Here is a 17,331-nt window from a genome sequence, read left to right as displayed (position 1 = left end):
ACATGCCTGATCTCTCCAAATTTCTTTTAATAATTGGCTAATAATTTTGAGCAATCAAGTTGTATGCATTCATAGAAACTCTGTACATCCAGAATCTAATTATTCTGAAATGTCTATGGTTCAGCATCTGGCTCACCAGGATGCTGTTTACAGAATTCCTTTTAAACTCAGAAGGATCATATTTTCTATACTCCCTTTAAATTCACTGAAGTCCTGCTTCCAGCACTCCCTTTAAACTCACCAGAGTCTGGTTTCCCATGCTCCCTTTAAACTCAATGTGTTTGATGAAAAATTTATTATGTTGTCATTTAACATCCAAAAATAAAATGCGTTCATGGATTAATAGGCCTAATATTCAATAGTTCTAAAAATCTACTGTCCATTACTAAGGTTCTCAGTGTGCAGGATTATTGGAATTTAAATACAATATACAGTATTTCTACCATGTCAAGGAAGTGCATTATGCACTTCAATAGTTACTCTGCCACATTATTTGGCAATGTAGATAAACCTTATTCAAAAGAATGGTCTTTTTCTTTCCTGTGTGACCTAGGGGAAAATTAATGCTTAACTGTGGCTACGCAATTTACATCTCTTTTAGTAAAAGTGCTAAATTCTTCAGTACACCACTTTCAGCACTTCTCAAACCATAGAAACACTTGTCATTCAAACAACTCTTATAGCATAATCAGAATCTTTTCTAAGTAGCCTATTGTGAAACTCCTTTTCTGAAGTATTCTCAAACTATATTTTTATTTTTTATTTTACTGAGAGATACAGCATGGTAGCAGGTTCTCCCAGCCCGATGAACTGCTCAAATGCAAACATATGACCAATTAACCTACAAACTCATATATCTTCAGAACGTAGGAGGAAACTGGAGCACCCAGCAGAAACTCACGCCATGACAGGAAGGACATACAAACTGCTTACAGACAGCGTCAGGATAGAATTTGGGTCACCGGTTCATTAATAATATTATTACTAATCGCTATGCTACTGTGCTGCTCCTAATATGTATAATTACTCATTTAACAAACTATACTAATAACTTTAAATTCTATCACGTATTTTACATACTATTTTAGTATTGCATTTTTAACTTATGATGGAACAGGTGCCTAAGAAGGACAGCCTAGGGCAAGCCCAAAGTCGGACTCTATGCTTAATCCCTACAAAACACTAAATCAGCTGACACCATCCTGGTGCCCTAATGCATCTCACTAGAAACTTTCTCTTAAACCTTAAAATTAAGATTTGTTGAGATTTGATGATAAAGGTAAGATGATCTGTTTTAAAAGTCCTTTGTTTTTAATAAGAAAATTAAATAAAGTCCTCCATTAAAATAGAAAGAGAGTTGCTCATGAATTAAGCTGCTAAGCATTTCTTCATACAATATAATTTTCAAGTCAGCTGGTAATATGATTTCACATGGACCCTAAAAAGGACATTACTACTTCTCATACTTCTCATCTTCTTCTTTGGTTGTTCCTCGAGATCAATAATGTCTCATTTCCATTGTTGATTAATGGTGTCAGTATGGGAAATACAAACTGTTCCACAGATTGTGGCTGACAAAAAGGGTGGATGAGTTGTATGCGATATAATTCGTCCTTTCTGCCCTTAATGCAAGGTTTCCATATGTTCCTAATGCAATGATTCACAGTTCTGAATTCCATCACTTCTCCATTTTAAACCTTTGAATGCCAAGATTCCCAGGAGTCAGTACAGGTGATTCATACAATCAAAAAGGCTTTGCGCTCATCCTGTCTGTCTGGGCACATCTGCCCTTAACAGAATAGTGCCTGTTTCAGGAGTCTTCTTTCATTGATATGAATAACTTGGTTAATGGAACTGACTGAGTGTAACAAGGGCCTCACTAGTTACGCATCGGTTTAGGAGAGGACACTCACATTGGTCTGTTTATTTGAACAAAACAAGTAGAACATTAGCTGGACCATAAGTAACAGATTTGAATGAGGATACTTTACTGCTGAGTTACCATACATAGATTTGAGAATATATGGATGGTTGGAGAGAAATTTAGAATTAAAGGGGTGGAGCTGTCAGTTAGAGATGATGTTGATTGTGCAGCAGTAGATTAGAATTCATTTTCTCCCTTGCCTAGATTGTTCGACATTGCCCAATGAATGGAACGATTCTGCAGAGACAGTATTGGTAATATTTTATCCAATGCCTTGAAGTACATGATGCTGAGAGTCTAGCTCTTAAAAGCATTGAGGAGGGCTTGAATCATTGCTGCCCCATAGACTAAAATACTGACGACTTAATCTTGAGATACGTATGCAATTCCTTGGTGAAGCAAAGTAACAAGTGCACATAAAAGACTTTGAGTAAGAGTTTTGTCCTTTGCACATCAGAATACCATTATAATAGTGGGATGCCCTCAAACTAAAAAAAAATTAAAAATTAAGAATGACGCAGGTAGTATGGCAGGGATAGTGTCAAAATTGCAGGTGGAATATAAACAGAAAATGCTTTAGAAAATCACTATGTCTGGCAGCATCAGTGGTGGAAAAGGTTATCGTTTTGGGCAATGACTTTTTTTTCTTCTGAAACAAAACACTATTGAAATAGGCAGTACGTGAAACATTGACCTGAACTACTTATTTATTTCACCAGAGACACTGTCTGATTCACTAAGAATCCCAAGCAATTTTTATCCTTATTTCCAAAATCTGCAGTTTTTGTTTGCTTTCGAATTGCAGAGAAATATTGTGGAAAGTAACCTACCAAGTACTTTATGATAGCAATTTATACCATAGTACTTTATTTCTGAAGATTGCTTAACCTCCCAGTTAGTTTACCCTTCGAGTGTGTTGGAAAGTAAGCAGCAAAAATAAGTGCATTGAACTATAAGGCAGTGATTATAGTTACACCTCAATGTGGCACTATTCTGCCACATTATTAGAACAAAGCAGAAAGAATATCTATTTTGACTCTTTATACTATTCTGCACCATCTGCATTACAATTGACAATATATTTTGCTACCCCAGTATTTTATTTGATCAGCACTGAAGCTCTAAACTAGATGTCTCAAGGTTCACAAGAACAAGTACAGATGTTGGAGAACTGAAATAAAAACAGAAAACCCTGGAACTACTCAGCAGGTCAGGCAGCATGTGTGGAATGAGAAATAGTTAATGCTTCAACTCTGGGACCCTTCTTTGGAAAGATGGTATCAAGTTTTTGCAGCTGGAGAAAATAATAGAGGCAATAACTAGAGCAAAAGAGATATCTTTGTTAGGGTTAGAACAAACCCTATGAGAGATATCTTTCTAAGGAGTTAGTTAATACCAGCAGTAGAAGCAATGTATTGGAAAGCAGACATTCGTGAAGCTCTCAAATGTGAGAAAATCTGCAGATGCTGAAAAAGGAAATCTGCCTGAGGCTCACTTAAGGACAGTTGAGGAAAATATTGGAATTGTAATGAAAATGTTATATGGAGCATTTTATGTTATAAACTTCACTAGACCAAACTGTGTGATAGTTTGATTTAGTTTAATATCCTCATACTGAGGCATTTATTTGTGTCTTTTACAAATTTCTATGCAATTTACACAGCCCACAACTTGTAATATTGTTTACGGGTGCTATACTGCGAATGGTAGCCATGGGAAAGGTCCATTGCTCACAATATCAGTGTTGTGGGCTATGTGATGTGTATTACAATTTTGTAATATTGTTATTAAACTGCAAATAGTGGTCTTGAGAAATGCCCATTGTTTGAAATGTCAGCACTATAATTTACTAATATTTATAAGTTCACCCTCATGTACTGTCAGCTGATCCAAATAATTTGACATTAATTATTTTTTAGTTTATTGTCTGATAGATGATCTCTCAATAATTTTGATGATCCAAACTCTTTTTCCATTAAATATTTTTACTCTTCTATCATATTGATACTGTATATTGCCATAGTGTATTTCCCACAGTATTGTCCTATGTTTTTTCTCAGATATTTCAAGTGCAAGAGTCTGTTTTTGTTTACTCATTAACATACTAATTGAGTCAGAGTGATCTGGACTCCAGGACACAATATATGTCTTTAAAAAATAGGAGTGTAGTATAAGTACCTAAACATAGATTAGACATGCTGATTAACCACAGCAGAAGCTAAGAACCAACAGTAGGTCTGAGCCATGTTGGTCAACAAGCTGCAAGATGCCATACAGACAACCCAATGTAGCTCATCTGACTTAAACCTAGATATAACAACATAAGACATAGGAGCAGAATTAGGCCATTCAGCCCATCAAGCTTGCTCCACTATTTCATCATGGCTAATCCCAGATCCCATTCAACCCCATTCGCCTACCTGCTCACCATACTCCTTGATCAATCAAAAATCTATCAACTTCTGCTTTAAATATACCTAGGGAATTGGCCTCTACCGCAGTCTGTGGCAGAACTTTCCACAGATTCACTACTCTTTGGCTAAAAAAAAATTTCTCCTTACTTCTATTCTAAAAAGTTGCCCTCAATTTTAAGGCTGTGCCCTCTAGTTCTGGATACCCCCAACCAGAGGAAACATCCTCTCCACATCCACCTTATCTAGTCCTTTCAACGTTGGGTAGGATTCAATGAGACCCACACTCATTCTTCTAAATTCCAGTGACTACAGACCTAAAGCTGCCAAATGCTCCTCATATGTTAACCCCTTCATTCCTGAAATCATCCATGTGAACCTCCTCTGGATTCTCTAAGCATATTGTGGCTCTTTAGCAAACAGATAAAAAGAAGATCATGATTGTGCATGGGTTGAGAATGATGGCAGACCCGATTTTTCTGTATGCTCTGGAGCAGTTCCCCTGCAGTGCCTTTCTGCACAACACATTTTGGTTGGACGTTGTTCCATTCTTACCAATGGAAACAATAGATATGTGCACATCATGGTTAACCTAAAGTGATCATTTTTGCCTTAAGATCAAAATTTGATTACTGAAATAACTCCACCATGGGAAATGGCCATATGTTTTCAACAGATCCACTTCAAAATGATGCCATCTGGAAAAGGAAGTTAAAGCCATTAACACTATCATGCCCCATTCTCTCCAGGCCATGACATGCAGGATAAGATCCACAGGAATTTGAGAATACTGGTATAACTAAAAAGTGAAAGCAAACATTCTTGTTTTCAGGCAGCATGCATTAGTGATATTATTTCTTCTTTATTAATTGCTTCTTTACTTTTATTAGTTTCCTTTTATTAGTTTGTTCTGCTTCTGTGAATTTCACACTTCAGTGAAGACACAGTCTCTCTTGATTCTCTTTGTTAAGTATTAACAAAAGTGACTGTGGATCTTGGGGATAAAGAACCAGATTTCAATCATGATCATTAAACTTGGCAAAATTCTTTTGCACCACTTGAATGAAACGCAAGCTGCATCAAAATCCAAAATTTTGGCTTCTGGTCAAAAGTTTGAAGGCTGCGCAGTAGAACACATTTATCAGTTCTGAAGACACAGCTTACTCTGCGAGGCCTCAGCATGGATAACTGGCCACTTGAGAATCAAGATATTAGTTAAAGATTCTGCTGAAGTTAAATGTGCACACTGCCTAATTGAATTTACTTTGGGGTGTGAAATATTGTGTTTCATTTGATAGCATCTCATAATCCTATTTATTGTTAAGTTTTATGGATCATGTTTACTTCTTCACCATAAATTAGAAAAAAGAAACCTGTCACTTAAATGGACAATGTTACCCTTGCTTGCAAACATCTTGACAAAGCTGACTGACAGAATGATGTCATGAACATTAATGATAGATTCTAGTTAAATTCAAGGTTAGATTCCTGACAAAATTCAGGGAATGCTCAACTCTCCCAACAGATCACTTTTAATATTCCCAGTTTAATTTAGTGCTAAAATAAATCTGAGTTTCATAGTGATCAGATATGAAAAGTACGTTGTAATTTAGACAAACTTTTCATAGATAGCATTGTTAAAAAAAAGCCCGTCCTGCCATTTGTCTATCTCTCCTTTTCCCTCTTTTTCTATATTCTTCTGTTTAAAAATGATACTTTTTCCTTATGACTGAGTAATTAATTCAACATTGTACTACTTAAAAAAAAATAGGATAAACTTCCCTGGACTTAATCTAACTATTGCTAGTGCCACTACTTAAGTTGGACAAGTTGCCTAACATCAGATTTGACTATTCATAACTAATGGCCATTTCTAACAGCATGAAGTTTTGAGGATTAATTAATGATATATTTAAGACTATCAGGCCTGTTTCCTTCCTACTGTCTGCAACTGACCTGTAGCTGGATGAGCAAAATCAGCTTTAGGAAACAATGTTTGAAAAAATATTACTCTGTGATCTGTGAAACAGTGCAAATCAACAGCCAGAAAGGTATGTTAGCAGCACGCCATTTGTACTGAGACTATTCAAATACTCCATGGTAAGGAACTGTCTCTTTAAACAACTTAGGCAGTAGGAAATGTCATGTTAATGGACTTTTTAAATTCTATTCCAAGTGAAAGAAACAACATTGGTGGGTTCGATTTTTTTACATGTGCTATTTTCCATGCCATATTTAACACATCTTGTATAAATTACTATGTTCAATCCTTTAAAAATGAGAGCTGTATAATAAATTAGAGTCTCATAAGCAGAGAATCCTGGTGTCTGTGCTAAACAGGATATTAAAAATAGCATGAGAAAGGAATGAAACTCAGAAACACAGTGTTTGATAATAATATGCATCCCTAGAAAATTCAATGGTGCTGCAGTTAAAATGCTCCTGTCACAGTTCAGTGATTGTGATTTCTCAGTCCTAGCCCTGGGTGACTATTGAACCTCCCAATATGTGCAAAATAAGCTTTGCCAGAAACCAGCTGGCCAGCTTGGTGGGACATCCCACCTCAAGGAAAAGTGACAAGTAATTTACATACTATGGAAAGTGAGTCTGTATCTTAATGAGAAACAAGGTCTGTGGCCCTTTCACTCACCCTCGTCATCACTGAGAGCTGAAATTCATCAAGGGCAAATGAGGTTAATAAGACAAAAGTCACAGAAAACCTAAATAAAGTGTGCATTGGTGGTGAAAGGTGCATCTAAATTTTAACTAAACTAAGTCATTTTGCAAGTGCTTATTTGTCAAAAGTACAAGGATGATGAGTGGATATATTCTAACCACAATACATTATTTGTATTTTTGAATTATTATGTATAAAAGGCGGTAACTTGGAGCAGCATTCTGAAATGTTGGTAAAAGCAAACTAATTAAAAAGTCTGTATTACTGTATTGACATTTAATATTTTAGTCACACTAGGAATAAAGAAAAAAGGCTTGGTGACAAACTCAATAATTTCTTAATTTTGAATTGAAACAATTTTGTTTGGTTTGCATTGATGAGGCACACATTGTGACATGAGGATGTTTCACGCCAATGATCTACTTTTGAAGTGTAGTGATTATTGTAATGTACAAAACACAGCAACCAATTTCTTCGCAGCAAATTGGCACAACATAGAATATGGAAATAGTTGGATCTTTTTGTGTAATACCAAATGAACGATAAACTTTGGCCAGAAATAATCCGATACCCTGATCTTCTTTACAAATATTGTCATGGGATATTTTCCAGTCATGCTAAAGTTAAATGTCATCTGAAAGGTAGGATCCACATTATTCTATAAACCTAGATTAGGTACATTGAAGATGAGAATCAGAAAGCAAACATACATAGGTAGATGATATGAAATGCAAATTCCTAATCTGGTCTAGGTCAGTCACTAAATTGATCTGAGTACAGTACTGCATACTCAGGTTGCAAATGTGATTGAGTCTACTAAATGCCTAAATCAGATCTCTTATGTTTATTCTTTAATGGAGATAAGTTACTTCATATAATCACATAATGAGTTTTGTTATTTGGCACTTACCTAGTGATCCAGAGTTTAAATCAAAATTGCCACCTTGAAGTGATGAGTGATTGGAGAAAACAACCTTGTCTCGTTTTTCCACTTCATGAACATAATGCTGTCCTACCCATTTGACCTAAATGAAAGAATCAATTCCAAACTTTAGGATACATTGGAAACATATTATGATACTACTTCACTTAAGGCTTAGTTTATATTGTTAATTTAGTATTCTATTAAATACACACCTAGCAATCTCCTATCTTTTAATTTCAAATACATAATAATGTATTTATTTTTCAAGGGAACTAAATATTATAAGAAATGTTTAAGCTGTGTTGTTTGTTACTTGTTATCTTTAATAAATCACTAGACACCTGTCCACCAATCAGAGTGCTTTGTTTTTTGAAGCGAGGCATCTTTTGGTTTCTTTAAACCTTCTGCCATATCACAGAGCCCTCTAGTGACCTAAGGAGGAACTTGTGTTAAACAATAGCTTCGGGAACAATATTCTTGGCAGCACCACAGAAATATTCCGCAGCACCAGCTTAGCAAATGTTACAATTGAATACTTTTCTCTTGAAATAAATATAACCCCTTTTAATGTACAATAAAAGCTCCTTTATGTTTTTGAGACAATTTTAAAATCTTAGACAGTTTAGAGAAATCTTCCTTCCCCTTCCCCCAATGATATTATTCTATTCAGTGCATTGCTGAGTGCAGAACAGCTTGCTCCACAGCCACCCAGCAGTGTCATTAAAACCCACATAAGGAAGCAATGATCTGATGGAATGCGTAGCTGACATTTTGGGCTTGATTTTATAATGTTTTCTGGATCCCATATTAATTTAAAGTAAATGTTATTCTTGGAAGTTCTCAGAGGGTCCTAGGGCAGGATCAGGTTACAGAAATCAGGAGATCTGAAGCCTTAAGGGACTTTGGAAAGGAGGATGATAAAGTTAAAATAGAGGAATGGGGGAGGAGGTGCTGCAGTCAGAGTAGGTCTGCAAGTCTGTGACTGAAACTGAGAGCTTGAGTGGGATTATGAGAGGGTTAGAATGTAAATACAGCAGAGGATGTGTAAGCTGAAGGATATCAAGGGTGGAGAAGACTGGCTCTGAGTCCAGACTTGATAAAGTATGTGGGAGAGTTTCATCAGCAAACCTCTTGTTGTGGAGGCACACTGGATGGTATCTCAGAGGTGGAAAGGACTATCTCCGCAGTGAAAAAAAAATTGGGATTAGTAGTTCAGCTCAGGATCAGATTGCTCCCCAAAAAAGTACAGGTAGGTAAAAAGTGAAAAACGATCTAGTGCTTTCCCGGTGTATAAATTCTTTGCAGACTTCAGGCGGGGGCAAGTATCGACTATAACCAACGTTTCGATGACAACCCTCTGACATCTTCTGCAGAGTTTGTCATCGAAGCATCAGTTATAAGAAGTAAAAAGTATTCATTTGCAGAAACAAATGGTGGATATTTTGAATATTTCACATAAAGCATTATAGTTGGTGGGATTGCCTCATTGTGAGTTGAACTGCAATTTTGCAACTGCTCTGCAACAAAATCTGTAAACAAAAGGTGAAAGTGGGGCACTTCAATAAAAATAAAGAGAGAAAGTGAATAGTGAAGAAAGATCCTTCTTTACCAATTGGTCTCAACCACATGCAGCATGTAGATATTGGTTTGTAATGTACTAAAAGCTAGCCAGAGGCTTTGTACAGGACTGCTGGCCAGTTGCAGTGTGAGCATTTGCCACAGAAGTACTAAATAGGTTGGAGGTTATATGTGAATGTACTTGTTCACAATTTCACAATGGAGTCCAAAGGCATTACATAACTTACTGAGCTCAATGGCTGGACTAGTTTCAATACAGCCTTCAGCTTTACCATCACTGTTGTCTCTCATGTTGTCTCATTCATCGAGTCAGAGTTGTACAGCACAGAGGTAGTCTTTCAGCTCAACTCCTCCTTGCCGACCGTGAAGTCTGTCTCCAATAACTCAATTTTCCTGCATTAGGCCTGTAGCCCTCTACTCCTTTCCCAATACCTGTTCAAATGCCTTTTAAACAATGTAATTTTATCTGCCTCTACCATATCCTGTAGCAGCTGGTTCCAATTAATCACCATTCTCTATGTGAAAACCTTGTCTTTCAGATCTCTTTTAAATTTCTCCTCTCTTAGACTTATGTTCTTTGGTTTGAGGCAGCCTTCCCTACAAAAAAGACTTGTGACTATCTATCTTTCATGATATTAGAAACCTCCAGCAGGTCTTCCCTCAGCTTCCTGCAGTTCAATGAGGTAATATCCTGATGAATCTCTTCTGCAGTAATGCTGCCTCATCCTTTGGTAGTGTGGTGACCAAAGCCATCCACGATAGTCCAAATGCAGCTTTCCAACAGTATGTACGTACATGAGCTCCCAACTCTTAAAGTAAATGCGTTAGCATAGGAAGGCAAGCAAACCAAATGCCCTCCTCACCACCCTAACTATCTGTGTCACTGTGTTCAGTGAGGTATCAATGTTCCTGTGAACACTGCCATTTACTGTACACATCTTGTTGGTATTTGCTGGCCCAAAATGTGTTACCTCACAATTGTCTGGAACTTCTTCCTTTGAATGGAGTTGCTAACCTCTAGTAAAAGCGTGAGACTGGATTGTGCAGCTTTGAAATATGTGTTGTAGTTTCAAGTAAGTTTTAGTCAATTATTTAAATTGACTTCTATTATTTTTTAATGTCCTGATTATCAGAGACATTCAGAATCAGAAACAGGTTTATTAACACTGATGTACATCATGTACTTGGTTGTTTTGTGGCAGTAGTAAAGTACGAGACATAAGAAAAACAATAAAAATTACAAAAAAGGAATAGTGATGTAGACTTTATGGGTTCAAGGACCATTCAGACATCTGATGACAGAGGGGAAGCATTGAGTTTGGGTCTTTAGGCTCCTTTACGATGGTAGTAATGAGAAGAGGATATATCCTTTAGCCAAAGACAACTATAATGCAAATTTAAACTAATCTCATCTGTCTCTTCATGTGCCTGTCCAAATGCCCCTTGAACATTGATATCATATTTGTTTCCACCAACTCCCCTAGCAGTATATTCAAGTTCAAGTTCAGTTTATTATTGTTCAATCGTTTACATGTATACCATCAAACAATACATCGTTCCTCTGGACCAAAGTGCACAACACGGTTCATATACTCACACACATCACACATTAAGTAATATTACCGCAAGTAAATTAACAAATAATAAGGCGCAATTATGACACAAGTTAAAAAAAAATAAATTGCATAATGCTGCGGGTACTTCATGTCTGATGAGACCTGGGTGGTAGCAAGAAGTTCAGTAGTCTTACGGCCTGGAGGAAAAAGATGTTTATCATCCTGACAGTTCTTGTCCTAATGCTACAGTACCTCCTGCCTGATGGTAGGGGGTAAAAGAGATTGTTGGATGGATGAGAAGGATCATTGACAATGATAAGGGCCCTATGCATGCACCGCTCTGGATAACTATCTCTGATGGGCGGAAGAGAGACCCTGATGACCCTCTCAGAGGTCCTTGCAATCCTTTCTAAGGACTTGCAGTCAGATGCCTTGCAATTCCTGCACCAGATGGCGATGCAGCTGGTCAGGACACTCTCGATGGTGCTCCTGTAAAAGTTGGTTAGAGGGGGGGTGGGGGGGAACCTCACTTGCCTCAGTCTCCTCAGTAAGTGGACACACTGTTGTGCTTTCTTGACCAAGCACCTATCAGTCTTTGTTTTCCAAATCTCAATTAAACTTTTGCCTCATCTGCCCTCATCAAGCTGTGCCTTCTAGTATTTAATATTTCCACCTCAAAAAAGCCCCTTTCTACCCTGTCTATGCCCTTCATAATTTTAGATACTTCTATCATGTCAACCTTCCGCCTCCATTACTCCAGAGAAAGTAATCCAGGTTGTCCAAATTCTCCTTGAAACTAATACTCACTACTTGATGAGCCTTTTCTAAATCTTCACCAGAACCTCCACATTCTTCCTGTAATGCAGTGAGCAGAACTGCTCATGTTATTCCAAAAGTGGCTTCACCAAAGTTTGATACAGCTGCAACAAGTCATACATTTATTCTCAGTGCTCCAACTGATAAGAACTAGTATGCCCTATGTCTTCTCTACCGTCCTATATACAGTACTTGTGTTGTCACTTTGAGGGAGCAATGCACTTACATCCGGAGATCCCTCTGAAAATTAATGTAGCATACTGCATTTGACTTCTCAATATACAGCACCAATCACTTATACAGATTAAAGTCCATTTGCCATTTCTTTGCCCATGTTTCCAACTGATCTATATCCTGCTGTTTCCTTTGACTGCTGTCCTCACTATTGACAACTCCACCAATTTTCATTTCATCTTTAAACTTACACCTACACTTTCACCAAAATCATTTAAATATAACACAAATAACAGAGGTCCCAGCATTAATCCCTGTGGCAAACTATTAGTCACAGACCTTCAGTCAGAGTAACATCCCTTCACAACTGTTCTCTATTTCCTTTTGCCAAGCTGATCTTGAATCCAATCTGCCAAGTCTCTATGCAAGCATGCACCCGAACCTTCTGGATCAAGTTACCATGAGGGACCATGCTGCACCCTTCACTGAAGCCCATGTTTACAACAACAACTACCCTACCATCATCGGTCACTTTTGTCACTTACTCAAAAAATGTTAGTCGGGACATGATTGAGACAATGTAAAACATGATCTCCCTAGGAGAGCATACTAACTATCCCTAATAACCTATGCTTTTCCAGATCTGAGTAAATGCTATCCCCAAGAGTTTTCTGTGATAATTACCTTACCATTGATATAAGGCTTGTTGTCCTATTATTTGCTATCTTGTCCCTTTTCCAAGAAGAGAAAACCATTAGCTATTCTCCAATCCCCTGGACGTTGCCTCTAGCTATGTATGAAAAAACAAGACGTATCAAGGCCCAATCCCACCTTCTTGATATCAACATTTGAATTTGAATTTATTTAAATCTTACATCCGTCCCACATGGTGAGGGAATAAAAATCTTTGCATTATGACTCCATCCCAATGTAAAAACATGCAAATTTATAAGTATAATGGCTTATAGAAAGAAGCTGTCCTGTAACCTGTTGGTCCTGGCTTTAAGTCTGTGGTACTATTTACCAGATGGAAGTAGTTGAAACAGCTTATGGTTGGTGATTTTCCAGGGCTTCTTCACGCACCTGCTGCTGTTAGCGTCCATAGAAGAGGGAAGTTCACATCCACAGATGTGCTAGGCTCTTTGTACCACTCTCTGCAGTGTCCAACATGATCTAGAATATAAGTATACCCCTCCCTTATCTTGCAATCCTTGAGGATTTTTTTCATGTTCTCAATCATGCTTATGTTCCTTTTTCTCCATGTGGGTAATATATTAGTTTTTGTGTTCGGGGGGGAGGGGAGCGGGGGTTGGGAGTTTGAGGGTTGATGTTCTTGTTGTTCTGTCTCCGCATGGGTAATATATTAGTTTTTGTGTGGGGGGGTTGGGGGGTTTGGGGTTTCATGTTCTTGTTGCTTTTTCGCCACGTGGGCGATATATTGGATTTTTGTGTGAAGGAGGGGTTTGGGGATTTAGGGTTTGATATTCCAGCTGCAGTTTTCCAGTTGGTTGATCTGTTACTTTTTGTGTGAGGGAGGGGTTGCGGGGTTTGGGGTTTGAGAGTTTTTGTTTCTTCTTCTTTTCATGCGGGTGTGAGGGAAGTTGATATCTTCTCTTTCAACTACTTCTATGGTTTTTCTGTATTTCCTGGTTATCTGGAGAAGACGAATCTCAGAGGTATATTCTGCGTACATAATTTGATAATAAAATGATACCTTGAAGCTTTTGAACATTTGAATAACGAATGTGCCTGATGACCTCGTCTTCTTGTCCTTGAGTGTTCTTACTCTTTGCTGATCTCCCCACTTGCTTTTAACATATGTACTCACCAAGAACATTTTGAGGCCCCTTTTAGCCCTCCTCTTCCACACCCACACCCAGTGTTTCATTAAATCCCACCCTAGCTTTCACAATTGGGTAGTTCAGAACATTCACATCCCTCAGGAAAAACTGAGACAATAGGTTGAAACACAAAATAAAGATCAGAAAAAATAACACATATTCTTAACATATTTATTGAAGCATCTTAAATTAACTTGTTAAAAGATAAAAAATATTATTTTATAGTTTAAAGGATAGAGATCCCCCCCTTTATTGTAAACATTGAACAAAACTTGGTCAAATAAATCAAGTTTTGAAAGGGTAGTTCAATGCATATATGTTAGTATATTGCAATTCAATGCATTCAGCAGAGGGTTATTTTTGCATGAATTATATACCTGGAAAAATTAACTTCTATTTAGATGAAGTTAGTTGATTGAGGTTATTGAGTTTGCTTGGCAGTAATTATGGTTACATCTCATGCAACAATTATCAAAAACCAGGAAATCATATAGTTCACCTCAGTTATGTTGAAAGTTACAAAGACTTGAGGGCTCGGGAGAAGAACAGGTTCTTTGAGAGCAATCAAAGTTTCCACGTTAAGCTGGAGAAATCACAAGATTGCTCTCAGCTTATACGTGTGCTAAGGGCAAATCAGAAGCAGAACCAGGTTTAATATCATTGGCATATGCCATGAAATTTGTAGTTTTCCAGAAGCAGTACATTGTGGTACATAATAATAAAAAAAATTATAAATTACAACAAGAAATAAATATAAAAAGTAAATTAAATACATAGTAGAAAAACAGAGCAAAAAAAGTGCTGAGGTAATGTACATGGGTTCATTGTCCATAAAGAAAGAAGCTATTCCTGAAACATTGAATATCTGTCTTCAGGCTTCTGTGCCTCATCCTGATGGTAGCAATGAGAAGCGAGCGTGTCCCTAATGATAGATGCCTCCTTTTTGAGGCATCACCTTTTGAAGGTGTCCTGAATGCTGGAGAGGCTTATGCCCATGATGGAACTGGCTGAGTTTCTAACTTCCTGCATGCCTCCATACCAGACAGAGTGATGTAACCAGTTAGTATGCTCTCCATGGCACATCTATAGAAATTTTCAAGTCTTTGGTGACATACCAAATCTCCTCAAACTCCTGATGAAATATAATCACTATTGGCTCAGAATGGATCTACAGAGATGTTGACACCCAGGAACTTGTAACTGCTCACTCTTTCCACTGCTGATCCCTCTATGAGGACTGAGGCGGGTTTTCTTGATATCCCTTCCTAAAGTCCACAATCAATTCTTTGGTCTTACTGAGGTTGAGTGCAAGGTTGTTGTTGTGACACCACTCAACCAGCTGATCTATCTCACTCCTGTACTTCTCCTTGTTACCATCTGAAATTCTGGCAACAATAATTGTGTCGGGAGCGTCTGAGCCGTGCCTAGCCACAAGGATCAAGGGATCAAGGATTAAGGATCAACTTTATTCACCACATACATTTATATATATTAGGACTTTGCTAAGGGTGTTGGTCACAGCATGACATGCAACAAACAACAACATTCAACAATTGTAAAGAATAAAGAATTACCTAAAAAATACCAGAGATCTTACTGTTCCTATAGCCGGAAAATCCAAACTTCAGATAATTTTCTCAGACTATTTCGAAGGAGGGGTGGAGAAATGGAAACATTAAGGATGCCATCATGGAGTAATTAATATTGTAACTGCTGAAGAGGTTAGAATTAGAGCAGCATAGATATCACAAAGAGTGTAATGGCTGAAGCAAAGATGAGTAGAGATAAGCAAAATAGAAAATTGAAAACAAAATTTTCTGGACTTGAAAACAAAATTGAGTATAGGATTGTTTCCTTTAAATATTCTGATGAAGTCATAGTATCATTGAGCACTACAGCAGAGAAACAGGCCCTTCAGTCCATCTAGTCCACGTTAGCCTGCTTTTCTGCCTAGTATCATCTACCTGATACAAGATGGACCATAGCCCTCCATAACCCTCTAATCCTTGTACCTAGTAAAATTTCTGTTAAATATTACAAATATTACCTTTTCTGCTGGCAGCTTTTTCCACACTTGCACTACCCTCTGTGGGGGGGCGGGGGTGGGGGGGGGAAGCCCCTTCAGCTTCCTCTTCTATATTTTGCCTTTCACCCTAAACCTATGACAGCCAGTTTTTGGCTCACTCAACCTGAGGGGAAAAAACCTGCATACATTCAACATATCTTTGTAGCATTCAGAATTTTGTATACCTCTATTCCATATCTTATTATTTGCCTGCCCTCCAGGGAATAAAGTCCTAACCTGTTCAGCGTTTCCCTATAACTTAGGTTCCTCAAGTCCCCACACATCTGTGTGAATAGAGTAACGCAGGCTTCTCCACATTTACTTTCTTTCCCCTATACACAAAATGTGTTCTATCCAAGCAGAGACAAGCTCCAAAGAATTGGAAAAAAAATCTACTGTAAGAAACAGGTTGTAAGGATCTCTTACATTTAAACAAATTGAATTGTTTGATATCAAGATATTGGGTCAGCATTGGACATGGTTGATGTCTCAGTGTGTTATAAATTGCAGTTTCCTATTGAAGTTTCAATCAGTATTTAACTCATAAAGTGCTCAACTTGACATTAATTATTTAGCCATATTGTGATTCTATTCTCATATTAGGCAGATAAGGAGTTAAAATGACATTTTTTTATATAGAAATTGAATACAACTAAATACAGCTTATCATTCCTTTCTCTGCAGGCTTCATAAAGAGTGCGTGATGGTGTATAACAGCTTATTGATAAGCACATTCAAAGTGTAGTCAGACTTAAACATTGATTTTTAATTACAACAAAGGCATATGTTATGGTCAAATTTGATTTCGGATTTGAAGAATTTGGATTAATAACTGACTTGAGGTGAGTAGCTGACCTATTATAAAATAAGGTTTCCTATTAGATTTACAGGCCTCTTGCAGGTGAAGTGGACAAAAGTCAGATTAATTAGCTCGATTACAGTATTTTGAAGGATCAGTTTACTGCACACCTCACGCCAAAATTGATTTTGTCTCAAGTACAAAACTGTAACAAGAGTACTGAAGTCATTCAAGTTTGTTAAATAAGAAAATAAAAATTAAATAAGGATTTTAAAAATGGAGAGAAAAGGTGTGGTAAGGTAAGGGATTCACTTAAACAAAAGTTGCTTTTTGAATCAATTAGATAAATGGTTTTCACATATTCCCTCAGTTCCAATTTCACACAACACAAAAGTTGTTGTACAAGTTGAATGCAAAATTGCTGATCTGAAGGGATTTGCCATTCCAGCAAGTAGTCTAAGAATACTTGATGTTCTGGACCCTGTAAATCGGCTTCATATTACATATTGCACAGCTCCTTAATGGCTAATTGCAGAGTTTACTGGTGTAATTCAGTAAGTTAACC

The 17,331-nt window shown here is 37.3% G+C and overlaps 1 protein-coding gene across 2 annotated transcripts in view; it reads right to left on the bottom strand.

The window, feature by feature from the left end:
- The window catches only part of LOC134349540 (PC3-like endoprotease variant B), a 797,797-nt gene that overhangs the window by 493,583 nt on the left and 286,883 nt on the right, over nt 1-17,331 (bottom strand). For both annotated transcript variants that reach the window (XM_063054023.1, XM_063054024.1), the window contains exon 4: nt 7,923-8,037. In XM_063054023.1, the coding sequence (XP_062910093.1) occupies nt 7,923-8,037 (115 nt within the window). The remainder of the gene's footprint in view (nt 1-7,922; nt 8,038-17,331) is intronic.

The sequence above is a fragment of the Mobula hypostoma genome, chromosome 7 (assembly GCF_963921235.1).
Source record: "Mobula hypostoma chromosome 7, sMobHyp1.1, whole genome shotgun sequence".
NCBI lineage: Eukaryota > Metazoa > Chordata > Chondrichthyes > Myliobatiformes > Myliobatidae > Mobula > Mobula hypostoma.
The sequence above is the reverse complement of the archived record's forward strand: the minus strand, read 5'-3'. Positions and strand labels throughout refer to the sequence as shown.